This window comes from Biomphalaria glabrata, chromosome 12, assembly GCF_947242115.1.
Source record: "Biomphalaria glabrata chromosome 12, xgBioGlab47.1, whole genome shotgun sequence".
In the NCBI taxonomy this organism is placed as follows: Eukaryota; Metazoa; Mollusca; class Gastropoda; family Planorbidae; genus Biomphalaria; species Biomphalaria glabrata.
Window position 1 is genome coordinate 4,441,828 of NC_074722.1, and position 24,261 is coordinate 4,466,088.

A 24,261-nucleotide genomic window follows, 5' to 3' on the forward strand; every position below is an offset into this window, starting at 1 on the left:
GGTTCAAAAGCCCAGCGCTTAACCACTCAGCCACAGCGCCCCCCTTAGTCCTCTTGCTCTACTGTTATTCAAACATCCCACAACACAATGTAAATTCAATATTTTTTCCACCATACAAAGTTTCTTGGTGCAAAATGCTATGGTAATTTAGAAAAGGACGATCTAAACAACTTTCAAACTTACAGTTTCAGCAGCTCTACCAGTAAATTGACGGTACGCCATCGACAGTGCAGACACTTGACAGTTTATTAAATTTTAATTGATCATTTTCTGGACATCACTTTTTATCTTATCTTATGTTATATAATACAGATGTTACTTCAGAAAAGAAGATGATTACGTCCTACGCGTCATGCATTTAGTCTTGCATATTAACCAATGACTTAAATTCTGCCAAGTCACTGGTTTTCCTGGCTAGCTCAGGCAACCCATTCCATGCTCTAATAGCACTAGGGAAGAAGGAATACTTGTACAAATGTCTGACCCTTTGGTTTTTCTGTCGAGCAAACCTAGGCCAAGTTCTTAAAGATGTTAAGATTATTATGGATTCCTCTTATTAAAAAAATGCTTATTTTCAACATATCACAAATATTAGAAGATTCTCCCAAGGCTAATGATAAGAAAGAGCATGCATGGGCACGGGAAAATCCTATCCTAAAAATAACACACAGCCATCGTGTTCTGAGCTTTTGGGCCGATCTAATCTTGTTGATCCATGGAACTATAGTTCCATGGTTGATCGATTCGGAAGTCAAAATGTCTAGTGAATGAAATAAATTCCACCTTTTTTAGAAATCGCTAATTATTATTTCTCTACGAGTAGGTTTAACCTTACTTGATTTTTTTCCCATTTTTTGGCGCATTGTTCATATGTTGGCTACCCCTTAATGTATGTAGACGTCTTTTTCTGCAAAAGAATAGCATGTCCTCCTTTTTGACGTGACAACCTCCATTCGGAAGGCATTGTAAAGAGCGCCATTGAGTGTGAAAATGTCCGGCTTTTACTATGTTGTCGTTCAAAATGATTAACGAAGCCTATATCATTCTTGCAGCAGGCCTATATCATTCTTGCAGCAGGCTTGACTTAAAATGTTGCAGCGCCATGATATGAGATATAATTACATAAAAACAAACACAAATCCACCAATGTCATGTCATTTATTGACAACTTCACATCATCCATGCACATTGGATAGAAAAATGCACCTTACATTTTGTGTAACAATCTCACAAATTCTATTACTCTATGTGGTACTTTTACTTTCATCAAACTTTACTGAATGTCATACAAATATGGACAAATCTAATTATGTGAATGAAGTATTTTCTAGCATATTTTCTTCATCAAACTAATAACAATGTCAATTTGACAAATTACCAACTTCTTGTAAAAAGGCTATGCTTAATAAGTGAATGCTTATTAAGTGAATGTTTTCTAGGTGACTTATCAAACCAACTTACTTAAAACTCCACTGTTTAAGCTTGCAGCCATAACAGAAATTGATCAGCTTCAATACTTTGATGTATTAATATTTTTTGTTTCAATTAGATATACTTTTATTTTACTTATATGCATTAAAAATTGTAAAGAAAAAATTGTATGGCTCCTTCTGTCTCGGAATACAATGGTTGGTTCCCAGATGAGTCACTGATTTTAGTTTCGTCTTGAGATGAGGCAGAATCTGGAGTGACTGATCAAGCCAATTTTGGAGTGGCAGAGTTTGCCAAAGTTTCTGCATGTACATGCATTTGTTTTAGGGCTAGCTGATAGGGAAGCTCAAAGAAATATCATTATTTGTAAATTATAGAGAAGACATTGTGTCTAGCTAGATATTGTATACAATAGTTTTCTAACACTCACCTAATGAAAAGCCAACTTTAAAAAAAGTAGAAACATTTCTTGAAATAGTTTAAAGTAAATCCAATGAAATGACACCATGACATTTAGTGTGTGTGTGTGTGATTGTCAGTGTAAAGTTATGAAGTAAACTGAAATGACACCATGACATTTAGTTTGTGTGTGTGTGTGTGATTGTCAGTGTAAAGTTATGAAGTAAACTGAAATGAAACCAGGACATTTAGTGTGTGTGTGTGTGATTGTCAGTGTAAAGTTATGAAGTAAACTGAAATGAAACCAGGACATGTAGTGTGTGTGTGTGTGTGATTGTCAGTGTAAAGTTATGAAGTAAACTGAAATGATGAAACCAGGACATGTAGTGTGTGTGTGTGTGATTGTCAGTGTAAAGTTATGAAGTAAACTGAAATGAAACCAGGACATTTAGTGTGTTTATCATTCTCCCTACTCCAGACAAGAATATTATATAAAATGTGTTAAAGAATGTAGACACTGTTCAATATGGTCATGCTAAAGATGATTTCTTTAAAGGAGAATTGTGTAACAAAACATGGGGAAGAAACTATTTTAAGAAACTTCTTCGTTTATAAATTATAAACCACAGACTTGGCCTGATTGATGATAAGTACTAATAATAAAAAAAGTGTGATATTCAAACTGGTTTTATTCCTTTGCCATTTAAACATTCAACAGTAACATATTTGTTGACTCTAAGCTCAGATAATGACTAGTAGAAATAATGATGACATATCCACACAATATTTACATATCAAAAGAAAAAAAAAAGTTAATGTTTCATTCATTATTTTATTTTACAATTTTCTTATACCTGTGATGTTATACACATGAACACCATTTTTAAAACATATATATGTATATGTGTATATATATATATATATATATATATATATATATATATATATATATATATATATATATATATATATATATATATATATATATATATATATTATATATATATATATATATATATCAGTCAACCTTGTAAGTGTGTACAGTAAATGTCAACTTCAAAACTTAAGATAATGGACCAAGTGAGTTTGAGATGCCTATGTCCTGTGGTTAGTGAATTAAGTTCTATAGGAATCCTATGAGATGGATGGACTCTTGACATATTCTCCTTGATTTACTGACTAAATTATGAGACTTTGTGCTCAGCAGGTATCCTTTGAGCAGAATGGTTGGCCAAAGCTTCACAAAAGTGTCATGTGGGCAGCACAACGATCTGACCTTTAATTAGGTCTTTCTAGTAACAAAATGAAAACTTACAGATGCACAGTAAACATATAGGCATTGTTTTTGATTTGATAGTAAATAAACCCAATGTAAATGACAGCCACATTTCAAGCAACAGCACAATGTTCAAGCCCTCATGTGCAAATATAAAATAAATTTGGTTATGGCACCAGCATGGGGGAAGCTAGGGAGTTCAAAGATTGCATTGTGATACTATTCCTAATGTATAACATTTCAATGTATGTACATCATGATCCTCGCTAAGTCAATTTTCTAACATTGCCTATTGAATGGAATGCCTTGTAGTAGCTACCTAATGTATATAATCTTATATCAAAATTGAAATCAAATAACAAGAAAATACTAATAATAATGGGAGATAAAAGTAATTGAACATAAAAAGATAAAACATGTTATTCTTCAAAGAATGAAATCAAATTGAAAAAAAATGTTGCTCAACAAAACAATGTAGACTATTCCACATGAATAAATATCATACAACAATAGAGTGAAAAGCCTTTTTTTTTCAGACTTAGTGATATCATCTTTTTTGCAACATACACTGGTGTACAACTAAAGTCATAGGTAAGTGCAGCATAATTCTCTTTCAAAACACTATTCATACAATTTATTAGTATGATGGATGTATAATCTTTTTATTTAAAAAATTATTTTTCATGTAAAGTAAGGGTCACTACTTTTTTTCTGAAAATTCTGGGAAGTTTAGGGGAAAAAATAAACAATACTTACTTAGAAAACCTAAAAAGACTTGATATACCAGCCAATAAGTTACAAACAGATCTCCCTTTATACAAGATTGACATTCTATCATAAGCTCACACAGGTTCCCCACTAATAGAGTGTTGAATAGAAAAACAAATGTAACACTTGAAAAAAAAAGTTGACTTTTTGAACATACAACTCAGTGCTATAGATAATGTCATCACATGTGAACATACAACTCACTGCTATAGATCACAGATCTTGAAAAAAGGAATAGAAGATATCTCTTTATAAAGCTCTGTGTTAGATGAACAAATTGCCTTTAACTTTCTTGGTTTCAATATCAATCAAACAAAATGCCTTTAACTTTCTTGGTTTCAATATCAATCAAACAAAACGCCTTTAACTTTCTTGGTTTCAATATCAATCAAACAAATTGCCTTTAACTTTCTTGGTTTCAATATCAATCGAACAAAATGCCTTTAACTTTCTTGGTTTCAATATCAATCAAACAAAACGCCTTTAACTTTCTTGGTTTCAATATCAATCAAACAAAATGCCTTTAACTTTCTTGGTTTCAATATCAATCGAACAAATTGCCTTTAACTTTCTTGATTTCAATATCAATCGAACAAAATGCCTTTAACTTTCTTGATTTCAATATCAATCAAACAAAACGCCTTTAACTTTCTTGATTTCAATATCAATCGAACAAAATGCCTTTATCTTTCTTGATTTCAATATCAATCTCATTGTTTTCTATTATCAATAAACAAAACTTGATGAAAACAAGTAGCAACAGTATTCAATAATTAAAACCATTGTCAAGAATATTATATAATTCCATTTTAGAAATGTCATTCAAGACAAAAAACAACACTGCAACAAAAAAAAAATGTACAATTATTTGAGACCTCAGAACACTTATACAGGAAGATGCTTACCACAAAAAAGTGGATTTCCTCAAGAATTTAGTCCAAAGTATGTTGCGATATCACTGAATGTTGGGCCAATGAAAGTCTGAATAACGATTGGAAGTAGTAGAGACCTGGGTCATATCATGATATTTCAAAGCCTGAGTGAGAGTGTATGGCATATCTAAGTTTTTCACGCAGCACAGACTTCTTGGAGTAGTTCGGTAGTTTAAGAAGATTAAAGCATGTGGAGGAAGTAGGCAATCGCCCACCAGCATCTTTCTTTTTAATGTTAAAAAATCCCTTCAGGACTGAACCAACTGTGTCCCCAGTATCCTGGAAGTAAAAAAAACCCAGTAAAAACAAGTTGTTTAACAGAATTAGGCAAACAAACAACAAATTGGCTAACAGATCTAGGTTGAGAATTATAATATTTACATCCATTTAGGATGAGTTTTTTTCTTCCAAGAATTTCTCTGGCCAGATCGTTTTTTGCCTCAGCATTCAGCAGTAATAAACATGAGGGGAGCTAACAAAAGTTATCAATATAATCATTTAGGTAAACTTACAAACAGTCAGTATCCTCGTTATAGTTCTTTGTCAATACTAACCAAAATTATTTCTTAAAGCCAAGTCAAACTAAAACATAATTATTACATTAGCTATTTGCTTTATTAAATATCTAAACAAATTTACATTATTATAGCCTAAAATTGAAAAAAAAAAAATTTGAACTATTCTGCTATTACCTGATCATCACTGACTTCAACACATCGTATAGAAAAAGGTGGCTCCATGTGAGCAAATCCCAACAATGGAGGTTTAGAACAGCTAGTGACAAACTGAAGGAAAACAAAAACATTTCAGGGGTAACTAACTAAAACCATAGATTTTTACGATTAATATTGTAATAACTTAAGTGAGGCAACCAACGCGGACATAGACGTTTATTTACATAGAGACATGACAAACACAAAGGGCATTTGCCTTGAGTACAGCATCTCCATATTGGCTCTCTCCTTGGGCGGAAATTGTTAGTCTCCTAATGTCAACATCCGACTTGCTTAGTCACAGATAGTACGCACCTTCTTTCTGCACTATCTTGGATGGCGGTGCGCATGGCAAAGTTATAACAATATTGATAAACTGATATCTTTAAATAACCTTATTGGTTCTTTTGTTTATAGTACAATTCACACAAAAAAGTTACCTTAAGAAATAAGCCTTTTTCATCTGTGGTCAGATCATTTTCAACAATGTCCCACAACCAGTTGATGACCTTATGGTTGTTGTGGTACCCACCATAGTACTGAGTGTGGCGTCTAGTGAAAAGAAATTGGGATACAACTCCATAATTGAATTAAGAAAAGAACATTTTTTTAACTTTATGTATTTCTCTAATGTTGGTAAGACATCCTTTTTAATGACATTATAATAATTTCTTTTTTTTTATGTAAAAGCAACTTTATTTAAAATCTAAGAGTGAAATTTATAATGTTTGAAAAATACAACAATAAAATTTTATGACTGAATAGTTTTTTTCCTCATTTGTATGATTTTAATAACAAATTAATGTAGCTTCCATATATTACTGTTTAAACAAACATGGATTTTGCTTCGTGACAAGTCTAGGGTACAGCTTAATTTTAAAGGTAAAACGTTTTTAATTTCGTAAGTCACCACTCAATGAGAGACCAGTCTTGACTGCAAGGTTGTACTGTATCCTATTAATACTATTACTTAAAGATGCCAAGCATTTTAACTCAGATTGAAACTTCATTTAAATGTACTAGGACATTTGCTTAAGGTAATGTTAATCAAGCATTTTTGACACTTTTAATCTATGAAATTAATAAACAACTTTTAAAAAAATCTTTAAAAAAAAAACAAAAAAACATTCCCTTTAGCAAGAAAAGTTGTTTATAATCTAATAGCTAAATAAATGTATTTGTGATGCATACACAAAAATGATTAATTTTATTACATAAATATGGCTGGGAAATATATTAACTAACCATATATTCTTTTTCTCCCCAAAGTTTTGTTATAATATAAAAATCTTGGAGGTAACTAAAATGAAATATCAAACCTGAGGTCATCCATGTCTAGGGAATCACTATCCCCCGAGATCAACTTCTGTAACTCAGGGGCAGAGAACATGCTCAGCCAGTCTGGAGTAACAACAGACTTGAACCCTTTCACAAATGCTAGAGTTTGGTCCCTTATCTGTCTATACATGCGAAAGTGGGCCATCAAATGAACATATCTGATCCTGTAACAAAAAAGTAAATGAATGAATTGAAGTGACCTTTCAACAACTGTAAGGGCACTAATCAAGAACTTAAATACTATACAATCCATAACATTATAAATATGTCTCAAACATATTTTAACAGTGGAGATCATTTCAAGATCCTGAATTCCTTAACATTAAGCAGGTTTTATTCCGACAAACTTTTAAATATGAAGATCTAGATATCTAAATATATTCATTATATAGCAAATGAAAAAACAAAATCTTGTCTAAAGTCTTACTTGTTTTCATTGGTGACTTGTATGGACTTGCCTCCAGGCACTAGTTCGTGTGTTACAATCTTCCCCAAAATGTCTTCGTCACAGGAGAAAGTCAGTTCTAGGTCACAAATATCTCCATCATAATGCTGGGCCATTGGGGAACACAATATAAATATAAAGTTATTGTTGTGAACTCGTGACACAAGACTTAATGAACAAACAAGTCTAGGTCTATCAAAGAATTGAAAAGATACTGAGCTAATTAGGAAAAGAGCATACATAATTTAATTAAGAAGAAAACACGATAATCTATTCATCAAGTCAAATTACTGCATTTCTCAGTTGATCCTCTATCAACAACAACTTCCCCCCAGGACTGCAACTAACAAAACAAACCAATCCAATCATAACAAAAAAAACATAAAAATAACTTCTATCTAGAAACCTAGATCTTCAAAACATCATCACAATTATGACCCCACAATTTTAATTTAGTCTAGTCATCAATATGCTTTTATGTAATTAGTGTGTAGATATCAGGAAAATCATTAGTGACATGATGGAATTAAAAAATAATAAAAAGGAAGTAGTTTAGCGACATCACTAAAGACAGTTACCCTTGAGACTTTGAGCTAGAAGGACATGTTTTTTTCTTGTGTTTGGGCTTAGTACAGCATAGGGACATGGACATTGCACTATTTACCCTTTTATTGGATGAAACTTTTGTTTTGTTATTAAATCAGTCTCTGGAGTAATTCACTTTGAAGCTATTGTGTAAATATCTTAAGTTGCTACTTATAATAAATTGGTAAGGCAATCATCTCCAAAATAATTTAGTTGAACCAGTAATCGACTTGAGGGGCCAACAGCTAATCATACACAATCCCCAAACAATACATATTATACAGCTAGTGACACTTTTTTAACAGCATCATTTTCTTTACCTTGATGTAGGAGAGTGACTTGGCTAACTCCATGTCAAGAGAAGGTAACTCATCCAAAGAACTGTAAGTTGCACTTTGCAGGTGTCCAAGTATTTGAGTCAGGAAAAAAGGTGCAAAAGGAACATCTACAATAATGCCCTGATGAAAAGAATAGTTGAAACAAAAATTGATGTATTAAGTATATTATTTGCCAGACGGGTCTAAAAACTGAAAGGTTATTGCAAAAAAGGTCCAACAAAGTTAAGGAAAAAAAAAATCAACAATCTTTGAAAGCCCATAAAAGCTGAATAAAAAGTCAGAAAAATATTTGCTTTTTTTTAATGAAATAATCTATATTTCTACTTTTTAAAAATCCCAGCCTGCTCAACATAACATCATGTGGCATGAGGAAAACGAGAGCTAGGGAAGTCGTGTTGTAGCGGCCCACTAGTAGCCTAAAGGGGGTGGGGTGTTTGGATGCATTTGATCGCAAAAGTAGCTATTGGGTTAAGATTAAAAGGACAAAAATGGATTCTAAATTTACAAATTGTACTCGGACACCGGTTGGAAATCTGCTATAAAAATGGCTGGTAACCAATCTCAGTGGAGAAAGCTTGCCTGTTATGCACAAAGTGACACAGGAGCATCAAAGTCTAAGTATGTAAGACTAAAGGTGGGTTGCTGGTGAATAGAACAAAGTAAACCAACCTCATAGACTGCTTTTGCCAACATCTTTCCTACAAACTCAAAAAGAGCCAAATGATTTTCTTGTATGTGTGACGTTGATGATGGGTATAGCTTCTGCTGACTAGTCACCTGGACAAACATTCATATTTATATAAAAAATTTAAACATTGAAATATTAAAAATAAAAATAAACTTCATAGAGTCCTAAATGCTGATGGTAAGATCATTTTCAAAAAACAAACTTTATTGGAACAGCTGTTTAAGAAAAACATTCATAAGAAAACTAAAAAGATTCTAGAAATAAAAAATCACCCTCTGGGTCAGGATTTTGTGATTTTACCATCACAAAAGAGGTACAAGACACCGATAGCAAAGACAAACAGACACAAAAACTCTTTTGTTCCCATGGCAATCAAATCATTTAATATAATTATACCATCTGATATAAACTTTTCGCATGTAAATTGAGTGAGTCTGGTGAGAAAGTATATTATGGTTTTCTATAGTTATAATGTTTTATTTGGTGTAATGCACACATTGTAAAACAAATCTCCTTTTGGATAATAAAGATTATTATTAGTATATAAAATGCAGTAAAGGGTTTATTATCTTATCTTATATAATACAGACGTTACTTCAAAAAAGAAGATGATTACGTCCTACGCGTCATGCATTTAGTCATGCATATTAACCAATGACTTAAATTCTGCCAAGTCACTGGTTTTCCTGGCTGGCTCAGGCAACCCATTCCATGCTCTAATAGCACTAGGGAAGAAGGAGTATTTGTACAAATTTGTCCTAGCATATGGGACGAGGAATGTGCCTTTATCTTTGTGTCTTTCAGAGTATTTTATTAAATTTTGTTTTTGTATTTGAAGATTATGGTTCAGTGTTTTATGTATTATTGCTAATTTACTTTTGAGCCTTCTGTCCTGAAGGCTTTCTAAATTTAGCGATTTTACTAAAGGTGTTACTCTAGTCAAATGTGAATATTCGTTTGTTATGAATCGCACTGCTCTATTTTGTGTCTGTTCTAGTTTCTTAATGTTTTCTTGAGTTGAGGGGTCCCAAACAGAGGATGCATATTCTATTATTGGCCTAACCAAGGTTAAATAACATTTTAGTTTTATGTTCTTATTTGATTTATAGAAATTTCTTTTAATAAATCCTAATGCTTTGTTTGATTTTTTTGTAGTTTCATCAATATGTGGATTCCATTACAGTTTTTCATTTATTATAACACCTAGGTATTTTGCGTTTTTAGTCTGTGTTACTGGTTTGCCATGAATAAGATAAGTGGAATTAATTTGTTTTAGTTTTTTTGTTACTCTTAACAACTGACATTTTTCTGGGTGGAAAGACATGCTCCAATTTGATTCCCATTTCTGTAATTCATCTAATTCTCTTTGTAAAATATCTGTGTCTTGTGTTGTTTTTATTGTTCTATATATTATGCAATCGTCTGCGAATAATCTGACTTTTGTTCCTGAAGTAATGCAATTTGGTAAATCATTTATGTAAATTAAAAATAGTAGTGGACCCAAGACTGTTCCTTGAGGTACACCTGAGTTTACTGTTATCGGTGTTGATTTAGAGCCATTTATTATTACAGTTTGTTCTCTCCCTATCAGAAAGTCTTTAATCCACTGATGCAGTGGACCATTAATGCCGAAATATTTTAATTTTTTAAGCAAACTATGGTGGTGAACTTTGTCAAAAGCCTTAGAAAAATCTAGTAAGATAGCATCTATTTGTTCACTATTATCTAAACCTTTTGAAAAATCATCAATTAGTCCTATTAGTTGTGTTTCACATGATCTATATTTCCTAAAGCCATGTTGGTATGGTGTGAGGACATTATGTTTGTCTAAGTGGTTTATGATGTTGCTACATATTATGTGTTCTAGGATTTTACATGTGATGCTGGTAAGTGATACTGGTCTGTAGTTTCCTGGGTCAGATTTTTCTCCTTTTTTAAATAGGGGGGTGACATTAGCTTCTTTCCAGTCCTTTGGTACTCTGCCCTGGTTAAGCGAAGCCTGAAAGAGTATTTTGAACACTGGGGCTAGCTCATTACTTAGTTCTTTGAGTAATCTAGCTGGAATACCATCAGGTCCAGAAGCTTTATTTGGTTTGGTGTTGGCTAATAGTTTTTGAATTCCATTTTCTTGTACTACTATATCTTCTATGTTGTCTACTTGGTTCAAATTCAGTAATATGTCTTTGTCTCCTGGGGCTGAGAATGCTGATGCAAAGTATTTGTTTAGAATGTTTGCTTTAGTTTCATTATCATTATGTATTATGTTATGTTCATCTTTTAATGGCGCTACGCCTGTTGTTTCCATTTTCTTAGTTTATTATTATTATTATTAGTTTTAAATAAGTTTTTATAATTAAAACCACTCTCAAAACATTTAGAAAGATGCATATTCATTTTATAACAAACAAAAATTTAAAATTTTATTCAATGAATCTCATAAATTGTCAACTTACTTTAAATAAGTTAAGATGAGGGTCAAAGACTCTACTAATGGTTTCCTCAAGAAATTCTTTAAATACACCATCTTGGTCAATACCAGCTTCATCTAGACCCTGAGAATTTGTCCAAAAATAAGTGATCAAATTTTTGAATGATAGAGACTGTTACACTCCTAAATTTAATCTCTATGTATTAATGGACTTACCATTTCATTAATAAACTTCACTCGTATAACTCCTTTTAAAGCTCTGCTTGGGAGCTGAGCTAATTGTCTGTAGCCATCCTAAAAAAGATATAGCTAACTATAGCAAAACTGTTACAATTTTTAAAAATTAGTTTATGTTGTTAGTTTATGTAAGAAACAACAAAAAAAAAGGTTTACGTTACTAAAAAATGATACAAAACAACAATGACAAGACTGATGGAGCACCTCAACAATCCTACTCCGGTGTACTGTAATCAGAGTGGACTGTGGGGATGTGCAGGTAGATTCCGTTAGCCCCAACATATCCTTTTCTTTCATGACATTCTTTCTGAAGATGACAACACGCTGAGGATGAAAGTTAATACTAAGATGATAACACACTAAGGATAATAGAAAATAGTATGATCACAATACACAAAGGATAAAAGAATAGTAAGATGATAGCACATTAGGGATGAAAGAACATGATAAGATGATGACATGCTGGGATAAAGGACAATAATATCACAATAGAATAAAGGAAAATGAAAAGATGACAACTTGCTAAGTGTACTAAAAATAAGATGACAACACACTAGGATAAAGAAAAAAATAATGACAACATACTAATACTAATAATAATAACATGTTAATACTGTGAAGTAATGAAAAGTATAAAAGAATAACCTCATTAAAGGGAATAATGTGTGGAACTTTCTGCATGAGAAACAAAGCAGTTTTTTTTTCTTTCTCCAGTTCAGCCATGAAGTGACTTGGTTTTACGTCTCTATAAGATATATTTATAGAGATCTATAGAAGTTTGTCAGATATTCTTGCAACAATAATAAAATGAAGGTTTCAAAATTATTCAAAACTGTCAACAAAAAAAAATGTGTATTGAAATGAAAAATAAAAATGTAATGTTTATATTTATAAAAAAAAAAGCATTTACTAAATATGACTGATTAAGAAATTATTAATACATTTTTAACAACTTAATATAATCTACAATACGCATGAAATATTCAAACTAATAAGCACAAGAGAAACAATACAAAAAATAAAACAAATTATGTTTAAACTAATTTATAATTTAATGCATTATTCAGAAAGTCAAAGTAAAACCTAGTTACCTAATTAACCAATGACTTGAACTTGTAAAACTTCTTCGACTGTCTCTATCATGGAGAATCATCAGCAACGTAAGAGTTGAGGTAAAAACATCACAGTTTGGAGCTTTATCTAGAGCTAGAGGAGACAGTTGAGTGTCAATACACATTAGGATGACATTTGTAAAGAAGAATGTATTAATCAACTCATACAAGTTTCAAAGAATACAGCCTAGATTGACCACTATATCTAGATTTTATGTGTAAGACTTTAGGGACATATTTAGATGACATTATTTGTCAACAAGTATGAAGAGAGGAGGGGGAATGCTATAAACACTATAATAACATGTCCAAAATATCAAAAAGCATTCTAAAAAAACATATTTATATATTAGTTAAAATTAGGGCTGAAAGGCAAAGCCTTAACAACACAATTACACAATGACTAAGAAAAAAATATTTAATTGTGAATGAAATAACTGGAGATGAAGTGACCGGGGATGATTTGATGAATGGGGATAAAGTGACCGGGGATGAAATGACCGGGAACCGAACAATGGTTTGGTGATATAGTTGACCATAAGAGAATGTTCATATTTAGGAGAGATAGGAAGAATTGAACTTCACAGTGAGTTAAAAGAATGAATCAATTTGTAATTATACATTTAATAATTTTACCAAATACCAAATAATAATAAACAAATAAAATCAATGTTTCGTGTAGAAAATAAAAAAAAGGACAAATATTGTGCCCTTTAAACTGCTAAAAAAATACATGTACGCAATTAGTTGTAATGTTATAAACATTGCTTAAAATAGACTTACATCTATATAATGACTAGAAATAATGTTCTACAGTTAGCCTACTTACTAATGAGTCCACCCCAAATGACTTTGAAAATAAACAAGTTGAGAAATTCACTCATCTTGACATAATCCGTGACTTTGAAAATCTTTTGTTGCTCCAACATTTCTGTGTCATCAAGTGTGCTGTGAGACAGAAAGAAAGAAATTTGATGGAAAAAAAAAATTGATGGAAAGAAAAATATTGATAAAAAGAAAAAAAAATTGTCGGAAAAGAAAAAAAAAAAAATTGACGGAGAGAAAAAAAATTGACAGAAAGAAAAAAAATTGATGGAAAGAAAAATATTGATAGAAAGAACAAAAAATTAATGGAAAGAAAAAAAATTGATGTGAAAAAAATTGACAGAAAGAAAAAAAATTGATGGAAAGAAAATAAAAATTGATGGAAAGAAAAAAAAAAGAACTAAAAGCATAAAGACACATATGTTTGCGCGAACTACAATGGTCATTAAAAGAGAATGCTAACACTTACGTAATCATGTGGGAGGCTGTTTCACAAAATAAAGACAAAAGACTGAATACTGGATGTATTGTTGAGTTGGGGGCCTGTGCAAGCAGGTCTAGAAATGTTTTTAATCCACAGTGAGGGCCAAGGTCGCAAAGAAATCTCCACAGGATTGGTAGAAGAATATCATTATAGGCCAAGCCTAAGGGAAAATATAGGAAACACTTTGTTAAGATTAAAAAATTATAGTAAGTAGCATTTGTTTTTGAGAAAAGAAAGAATTAAAAAAATGAAAGAATGATGACACTAGTAGATGCCACTTACCGCCAAGTATATCCATTTTCAACTGAGTTAACGTGTTAATTGTTTGACGATACAGAGAACAAGGTAGGCAAGTACTGAAGGCAATGCCGCTATCCAGCTTTATTTTCTGTGCGACTGAGAGTTTATTTGATGAGGCTTTATACAGGGCTTTCTTTAATATATCTGAAAGGTTGGTGAATACAAATAAATATCTATCTTTAATTATCATACACAAATATTTCAATTATAAAGGGAGAGTTATCAAGCTTAACTCTTTCTCTCCTAACTGACGATACCAGCGTTGATTCCACCAGAATGTGGTAAATAATTACGGAGAGAAAGAGTTAAGAGAAAGTCAACATAAAGACAGCAAGGCAACAAAGACAAACCAATAGAGAGAAGCTGTCATTTTCGTTGAAGAGGTGTATTTTAACCTTATAGTCTGAAGAGTGCCACATATCTTATTGTTTTTAGATTAAATCTTATAGTACTGCAATTTTAAATATTTTATCAAAACAGATCTTAATACCTGGGGAATGCCAGCCATTGTTTTACTTATAGTCTGAAGAGTGCCATGGGATTATGTCAGATACATAAATGTCAACATATACCTTTTTGTTTTTTTTAATTATATCTTATAGCACTGGAATTTTTATTATTTTATCAAACCAGATCTTGATACCTAGAAAATGCCAGGCATTCTATTACTCTGCTAACAAATCAAAGTCTCTCTTCAAAGTCCATAGGAATCTTAAAGTTAGGTTCACTTGCTAGCTACCAAAGGTAAATGTCAGTGTTATGTGGCTAGCACAATGACAAACTTTACAATGTCCACTAGTTAACCATCAAGAGCTTCACTCTGGACATTCTAAGCTAGTTAGTTACCCATCAAGGACTTTGATGTAAAATCCTATCTTGGGGTACATATCAAGGACTTTGCTCTAGATATTCTGTCTTCACAGTTTGAAATGACAGATAAACACATAACACGGTCAGAGTGCCTCTTTCAAGAATGTTAAACACTCTTACTGTAACTACAGATATATACGGCTGACCTGATACATTATACAAATGAACATCACCGACAGTATTTATCATGCACTATAGCTAGATTTTTCTTTTAAAAGTGAGAACTCACTTTTCTTGTGGTGAACTTGTTCCGCCTCTACAACTGGGCTAGTCTCAGTGTACTCCAAGAGTACAGCAAACATAAGGCGAATCATTTTGTCACTCCAGAGTAGCTGGAGTTGGCGCACAACATATGTCATTGATTCATGAAGACTGTAAATGCAAATAAGAATAGTGAAAACATTGTGGGCTGTGTAGCTGTGGGAAGCGTGGTCGAGAGGCTAAGTGCGATGGCTTGGCTACATAGAAGGGGGCTCGAGGTTCGACACCTGACTCAGGCAGAGTTGCGTTTACTGAGCGCCTAAAGGCAGCACGGAAAACCAACTCCTAGATACCCCCTCCCCCCACTGGTCCACAAATGAGATTGGACCAAAGCGCTCTGAGCATGCTATAAGCATGAAAGTAGCGCTATATAAAAGCTATAATAATATAATAATAATAGAGGCATAACCCGTTTGGCTACCTATCAAAAGGGCTCAAGATCAAAACATAGCTCAAGTCGAGCTGTGTTTGCTGAGCAGCTAAAGGTAGTATCTGAAATATTTTCCCAGATACCCCCCTTCCCCAACTGGTCCACTAAAGAGATTGGACCAGAATGCAATGAACATGCTATAAGCATGAAGGTTGCACTATAAAAAAGCAATTGAATAAAAAAAAAACACAAAAAAAAAACCCATTCTATTTTTAAAAAAAAGATGAATATATAATAATTTTTTAAAAAAAACTTTAACTCACCTGACATCAGTTTTCTGTGAAAACCATCCCAATACTGGATGCCAGTGAGTCAGATTTGATTTCTTGTTCTGCACATATTTATAACAATTCTCCAGAAGGCGAATCATCACAGACTGGAAATAAAAAGAACAATGAAAAACTGTAAAATAGTTTGTGTTAATTATTTTGTTTTAAGACTATAAGAAAACAAAAAAAAAAAGTTGTTGAAATATTTATCTAATGTCAAAAAGCTTACCATAAAGTCAACCGTATTTTCAACAAGACCCTGAAAACAGAATGGTTACAAAAAAATAATCTTTATTGGTGACACATGATTGTTTACTGAAATTTTTGTTGTCTGGCTAAATAAAAGTTTAAAATGGTTATAATGTCTTAAGAAATGGACTTACCTCCATTTCAACAAAGCCGAGTTGTATTAAATTAGCTGAAACAGACAGAGATAAAAGTTTGTAAACTCGTGTTAGAACATATTTATGGAAATGATTAAAAGAAAGTGTTTTATAACAAAAAAATTAAGTCATACTTCTTTACTATGATTTAAATCTGTAATCTTAAAACAGTATAAACCCATAATCTTAAAACAGTACAAACACATAATCTTAAAACAGTACAAACCCATAAAATTAAAACATTACAAACCCATAATCTTAAAACAGCACAAACCCATAATCTTAAAACAGTACAAACCCATAATCTTAAAACAGTACAAACCCATAATCTTAAAACAGTACCAACCCATCAGACAAAGTGCATAGTTTCCTTCTAAAGAGTTGAATATGATCCTTGTACTCTGCTCGCAGGTCAGGAAATCCAGACATCGCTTAAAGATGCGGTGTGTTACCATAGTGGCTATACACTGGCAGACAGTAGGCAAAAGTGGATACAAACAAAATGTTGTGCATTAATCCACTATTTCTCAAACTTTATTTATGTCCTTAATTTAGTTTTACATTTCTGACTAAAATTTCTTAAGTGTAATATTCTTAGATTTATCTTGATAATCAAATGGGGTGTTGGGTCTTTGGTAAACATATGAGTAGAATGCTGACCAGTTCTAAACTTTTAAAGTCATAATCTTTAATGCCTGTACATTTTTAGTCTCTTTACAAAATTTTTTTTTCTCATATGATTCTCTACTTAATATTTTGGTTTTTACAGTCATTGAGACAAGCTGTATTAAAACAAAATTGATAATTGAGTTACAAAGTGCTTGAAACAAATTTCAATAGCATTAAAAAAAAAACTTGACCAAATGGATATTTTAATTTTAAAATAGTTATGATGACATGCCATAAGAAGACAGAACTCACATCCTGCGCTGTGGTGTAGATGTGGATAATGACAGCTGGGACTGAGAACACGTGAAGCAGAAACACACTCAACAAGTTGGTAGAAAAGTTTGACGCAATGAGAGGCCTGAGCAACAGTGGACGCAAATTATAAATATATTGAGAAAGTTTACAAAACATAATCAACAACAACAACAACAAGAACATTTTAAAGAAATGTTCTATAAATCAAATGTTAGAACAAATCACACAAAAGAAAAAAAAAAAAGCCACACCAACCTCAAAGCTATAGTTATGATTGCAGTCAGAGACGCTTTGTTAAATACAATTCTGGCTCTGCACAGTCCCTTTCTTAGTAAAACCTGGATAAACAAAATATAGGTCGTTAACATTGTTGTAACTTTAGGCATTAAGTCATAACAGCACAGAGCACTAAAATTCTATGCATTGACTACAATAGACTTGACTTTTTGTTTAGGACACTATACAGTTACATTTATCAGACATACAAAATATCTGTGATAAAGAACATCTCTTCCCTAAAAATCCTTGCAAATATCCTAATAAATCGGCTCATGTATCATGTAGAACATGGCCTAATACCAGAAAGCCAATGTGGTTTTCAATGTTAGCACAGAAGGACTCTGGAAGATCATGTCAAAGTATGGATGTCCACAAAAATTCACAACTATGGTGAGACTATTTCATGATGGCATGAAGGCTCTTGTTCATGAGAGTGGACAACCATCAGAGTTACATACACTTTAAGCCCATATATACTATTTTCACTTTTTAAAAGTTATGTCTAGCTCCTAAGCAAAAAACGGTAACTCTAAACGAAAATGAAATTATAAAAAAATAAATAAAAAAAGGAAAATATGTGTAGTTAAAAACACTGCAGTATCTGAACTTTTATTTTGAAAATTCTTATGTAATATCTAAAAAATAATAGCTAAGTTTATCTTCTTATCTGAACCAGACCTGAAGAGTTCTTACTTGATAGCTTGAAAAACTGCAGGTAACTTCCTTTCAAATCATACCTCATTAAAAATTTACAATAAATATCGCATTTTGTCACAATAGGAGTTATTGGCTTACTACTAACAGAATACAATGCATGTATTTGAGTTTAAAGTAAAACTTTACCTCTATGGCAGTGTACAGTCCTCTGCTATTTAAGTCTCCCATAATATTATCACACAACTTAGAAAAACCTGGCTGCAAGTCTGAAAATAACAAGCAAAATAAAAAAAATATGTTTAAAAAGCTTATAGAACTGCACATTTACAGCCATATATTTAAATACTGTTAGATTTATTTCTCCTTTTTTATATTAAACAAAATTATTTAATTACCAATAATTATTTGGTTAATTTTTTGATTGAGTTTTTTTTTTTTGTTAGGGACAATGAATACTTGTGCAAAGCTTCAACTTGATCTGAGAATGGATAAGTGGGATAAATAATGTGCACAAAATTTGCACCAGACAGATAGACGAAATGAGTTGATATAAGCTTTGTAAAAATAGAATAAAACCTCTAGTACTTCTGACTGCTAAAGTACATAGTCTAGAAAGTTGTATTGTAGTCCTTTAAAGTTTCATGTCAAATAATCAAGGACATTTAGTAGGACATTTAGTGTCTCTTACTCTCTTTATCTTTAAAGGCAACCCAGTTGGTAGGGGAGGTAAATGTGACCAACATTCTCAATAAAACCATCACTGTGCGGATGTCATTGTGATTTTCAGGCTGAAAGAAACAAAAAAAATATATATATCATACCAAATGACAAAAAACAAAAGAACATTAAATATTTGTCAATTTTATGGTTTGAAATTGAAATGAGATTTTAAAAAATCAAAACAAGTAGTATATGTGATCTGGGTTTGAATCTCGGTGAAGACTGGGATTTTGAATTCTGGGATTTTTAGGGCGCCCCTGAGTCCACCCAACTCTAATGGGTACCTGACTCAGACTATAGTTGAGGAAAGTAAAAGTGATTGGTCACATAGTACCCTGCTAGTTAACCGTTGGCCAAAGAAACAGATGACCTTAACATTGTCTGCCCTATAGATTGCAAGGTCTGAAAGGGGAACTTTACTTACATTTTTACTGATAGACTCACTAGATGCATTAGAGATGATTATGGTGGAGAAACTATAAAGAGAGATAGCTATTTTGTGTATTCAGTGTACTGAATAGAAGAAGTGCTGATAAGCTAGGTGTTTTAAAGCTATATATGTTAATTTGTGTGCCCTTTTAGCACAGCAGAATGAAATTGTCTATGTTCTGACATATCTAGCTCAATTAATTTTTTAAATTTAGTTGGCAATACTGAAGTTACATTTAGTGTCCCTGACATTGTTTAGTTCCTTTGAAAATATCCACTATTTCATAGAAACCTATAGGGAAAGGTATTTCAAGGGAAGTGGTCTTAAAGAATTGAAGCGTTAAAAAATGGCCATATTAATTGAATGAAGTAGATGTACCTTTAATGTGTAGAAATACTGGCAGCACTTCCACAAAAGTGATTTCAGTTGGGAGATCCACGACAGAGTGTGTTGTTTATTAAATGACACGGAGACATAGCAAAACTGGAGATCACAAAGAATTAAGTAAGAAAAAAAAAATCACCATGAATTTAATAATGTCAAAACATATGATATGATCTGCTACGAAAATAAAATGAAGTAATTAACTGTCAAGAAAAGATAAAAATGTTAAGCAAAACATTAAGCAGTGGGAAGAGTTACTTACCTTTAATACATCTGTTTCCATGGTGGCAAGAATATAGCGACATAAAAATTCAAATCTCTGAAAAAAAAAGTTGTAACATCAGAAAATGATTTCACTTGCCAAGCAATTTTAATACAAAAAAAAAAAAAGAAGAAAAAAAAACATTACAAAATGCATATTTTCTATTGCAATAAAAACAGGTTAAAAACAAATTAAGCTTATTCCATGTGCAGAGTTATTTAAAAAATGAAAATCTTTTTTACCCGTCTATATTCTTCGGAGTTCGCATCATGAATGAACAGGAACTTTTTTGTTATCTGATATGTTTCTGCGGCTGTAATGAAAGTTATTTCATTTGATTTCAATTAGAGACTTTCTACTTAGAGACATAATTTTCTTGTAAAATAAAAAAAATTAAATTCATTCATTAACAGAACATTCTTTTTTTTTAAATATTTTAAAATATTTTTAACATTTTAGCAAACCAAATAAATGTTTTCTTCTTGAGAAAGATGGACTAAAATGTTTGTTTTAAGAAATTCTACCTACAACAAATTTTTTAAACAATAAGTTGTCATAGGTTTTCTTCATGCTATTTTATTTCTTCTGTATTTTAGTTATTAATACCTGGTTTTAATATAGGCTTGTATTCCACATCACTTTCAGGTGGTGGTGCTTGTAAAAATGCATCAACTTCCGCTCTAAGGAATGTTTAAATCATCAGATTAGCTCCAGACAAATAAAGAAAGAAATTAGCAAGAAATGAAACAAAATAGGCAAAAAAAAATTAAATTGCAACATCATTAAAAAAAGACAATTTAATAACAACATACTTCAAGGATTTGCTTAGCCTTTGCCTAGTCAAGAAACCTCTAACAGCTGCCTGTAAATAAAATGAAATGTAAAATGACTTGAAAATATGTCTATCAATCTAAATAACAAATAGAATGAGATTTATAGGTACACAAAAAGGTTTCAGTTAATGTTCAATGCTACAGAATTCATGTGATGGCCTTAAATGTAATATTATCAGCAATATATATACTCATTAAAGTTGCGATTAGAAACTAACTCTCTCCACATGTCCTTAAGGGAAATCTTGTTATTTATAGATTAATCTTGTTATTTATAGATTAATCTTGTTATTTATAGATTAATCGCCTTTACCTGAATATGAATGGTGGCATCCTCCCGCTCTCTATCATGAGCACGTTCTTGTCTAGCTGCTTTAGCTTGTTCCAAAAATTTGGACTTGTCAGATCCAGTTTTACTAAACATTGTAGCAAAGTTTTCCTGTTTTTTTTAGAAGCCTTATTCCTGGGATTCAAGAATAAATGGTGTTGGTACCTCCATCCTTTTCAAGCTTTGCTGTTTACTTTTCCATCTAAAAAAATTATTAAAAAAAAAAAGAAAAAAATATAAGCAAAAAGTTCTATATTATAATAATAATTAATATTCATACAGAAATCAGGATGTCATTGTAGACATCTTGAAAACCTAGCAAAAAAAAAGTCACAAAGTGACTATTTTTCTTATGTTGGCTAGTTTTTACTGTATGAAATAAAATCTGATCTGCTAACACAGATGGAACAACTTGTTAAAAGTAAGGCGTCATCCAAACCATTGCAAAGCTTTGATAGTTTAAAAAAAGAGCATCAAAAATAAAAGCACAACACTGTTCCAATGAACTTTAATAAAAAGATGTCTCAGAAAAGTGAGAAAAATTTTTGAGAACAACCGACACCTGATTAATCATAACTACGACAAGTGTCATTATGAAATGGGCAACTTCTGGCCATTGAGGCCCAGACCAATGATACAAAAACTAGTTTGTTACTTAATGTCAGACTGTATCACTACTAACTGTTGACTATGGTAAATTAAATGATAAAGATTGAGACATCTATGTGTGGTCACTCAATGAGCTAACTGTTGGCTATGGTAAATGATAAAGATCAAGACATCTATGTGTGGTCACTCAATGAGCTTTTCTTGCATTGTGTGGTTTTCTTTTGTGGAATGTTGTTTTTAATTGAAAAGAATTTCTTGTAATCACAACAAATTTCCAATAAAAGCAATAGGATCAACAAAGCAACATTAGTCTTAGTAGTCTAGTTTAGTTAGGATGTTCATAGATGCTACAGTATAGTGACAGTGTAGTCTAGTATTAAAAGTGTACATGTATTAATCTAGTCAATTCTAGTCTATGAGTTTTAAAGTTATAATGCTATAATCATTGGCCTCCTTCAGTCATAGGACGACTATGGTTCATCTCAGAGCACACTTCCTCATGTGGCTGTGGAGCCCTATTTTGGAGAGACACTGCCGTCCACAGATAGCGCAGGTTAAGGTGGCTTTTGCTTCGGTGGTAGAGGAGCAGGACGTTTTTTGGATTGTGCGTTTTTCTTCCTGGGCTGAGACCCATGTACTTTCACTGTCCATAGCTTTCTTGGTCACTGTCTCTCTCCACCTGTTGCGGTCTAGAGAAATGTCTTCCCAATTGTCAGTATTGATGTTCACTGATTTAAGGTCTTGTTTTATTACATCGGAGGTGGGGGCGACCAGTTTTTCTTGCGCCAGTCGCGAGTTGACCATAGAGGATGACTTTCGGGATGCGCTTATCCTCCACCCGGCGAACATGTCCAAGCCAGCGCAAACGGCGTTGTCTGAGGGTTGTAAAGATGCTGGGAATACCTGATCGCGCAAGGATCTCAGTATTGCACACTTTTTCTTTCCATGTGACATTCAAGATCCTACGGAGACATCTCAAATGGAATGAGTTCAGTTTTTTCTCTTGCTTTGCGTAGGTGGTCCATGATTCACTGCCATACAGCAGTGTACTCATAACGCATGCCTTGTAGACTTCCATTTTGGTCACCGTAGTTAGCTTTTAAATGGTTTTCCCAAACTCTTGGTCTGCTATAATAGTTATGCCTAATTATCAAGTATCATAGTACCGTATAGATCTAGGGAATTCTAGTGACACTAACAGTATGAGTATAGTATTATAGTATCATAACTTTAAGTGTACATTTATAATTAATCTAATTCTAATCTTAGAAGAATCTAAGGAGAGCCATTGCATTTTTACTATTTTTAGTGTTTATTTTTAATGTGGTGCACAAAGACCAAAGAATCACATTCAGTCTAGATCTAGACCTAGCTGACCTAGAAAGAAGGATTAAGAGATTTACCTTGCCTTATTTAGTTATTATGCTTAATGATGAGTTAATAAAATAGATCTAGTACCTACACTGCTACACTAGTCACTAGTGACTCTAGATGTAGACTTTCTAGTCAAAAAAAAAAAGGAATAGTCTTTGTCTAATAGTCTAAGAATAGTCTAAGTCTTTGTTGAGTAATGCACTTTTTACTTATTCAAACTAATAATAATTCAATATTGTTTTCTAAAATAATTCTATTATCATCATTTTAGATTAATCTAGATCTAATCTAGATTCTAGAATAGACTCAATAGATTGACAAAATAACTTCTAATTATTCTTATTCTTTATCTAATCTTAATCTAGATTATCTAGAATTGATAATAATGATAGTGATACTGATAGTCAGTGATAGTAGATTTATCAGAATCTTAATCTTAGTAAATCTAGACTAATCTAGAGTCAATCTAGTTTATCTAGAGACTGACTAGACTGTCACCGTGACTGTGTCACTGTCAGTGAGTGTCACTCAAGTCAAGTCACTGTCTAGACAGTACTAGATCTAGACTGTCTAGACTACTCTATACTCTATAGTTATTATTTATAGTCTAGACTCTAGTCGAGTCTAGCCTCTAGACAGTCTAGATCTAGACTCTAGACTAGTAGTAGTAGAGTCGACTCTAGACTCAGACTGAGTGAGACTCTCTAATCTACTTTTTTTTATCTAGACTTGTCACTATCAGTATCGTGACTATGTAGAATAATAATAGATATATTTTTACCCAAAAATCTAAATCTAGATTGTAAATAAATACATAATTTGATTTTTAAAAACATTTTAGATCTATAAATTCTAAATCAAGATGAGTCAATTAAACAATAGCAAAAAGTGTTTGCCACAAATAGGAATGCAATCCGTATACATGATTAATTCCGGTTTATTATTTATG

General features: G+C 32.1%; 1 protein-coding gene across 1 annotated transcript; it reads right to left on the reverse strand.

The window, feature by feature from the left end:
- Positions 1-4,848: 4,848 nt before the first annotated feature.
- On the reverse strand, positions 4,849-24,198 carry LOC106067970 (ubiquitin-protein ligase E3B-like). Its single transcript, XM_056006487.1, has 31 exons — positions 24,094-24,198; positions 21,315-21,531; positions 20,981-21,030; positions 20,775-20,848; positions 20,411-20,481; positions 20,169-20,225; positions 19,901-20,005; positions 19,061-19,160; positions 18,559-18,638; positions 17,692-17,774; positions 17,434-17,539; positions 16,859-16,979; positions 16,513-16,547; positions 16,359-16,388; positions 16,124-16,236; positions 15,399-15,541; positions 14,282-14,443; positions 13,985-14,159; positions 13,520-13,638; positions 12,670-12,784; positions 12,224-12,323; positions 11,783-11,902; positions 11,558-11,635; positions 11,367-11,465; positions 8,895-9,002; positions 8,208-8,345; positions 7,285-7,409; positions 6,839-7,021; positions 5,960-6,071; positions 5,499-5,591; positions 4,849-5,085 (listed from the first exon to the last, which is right to left on the reverse strand). The coding sequence occupies exons 2-31, from the start codon at positions 21,423-21,425 to the stop codon at positions 4,894-4,896; spliced, it is 3,198 nt and encodes a 1,065-aa protein (XP_055862462.1). The 5' UTR covers positions 21,426-21,531; positions 24,094-24,198; the 3' UTR covers positions 4,849-4,893.
- Between the last annotated feature and the right edge of the window lie 63 nt (positions 24,199-24,261).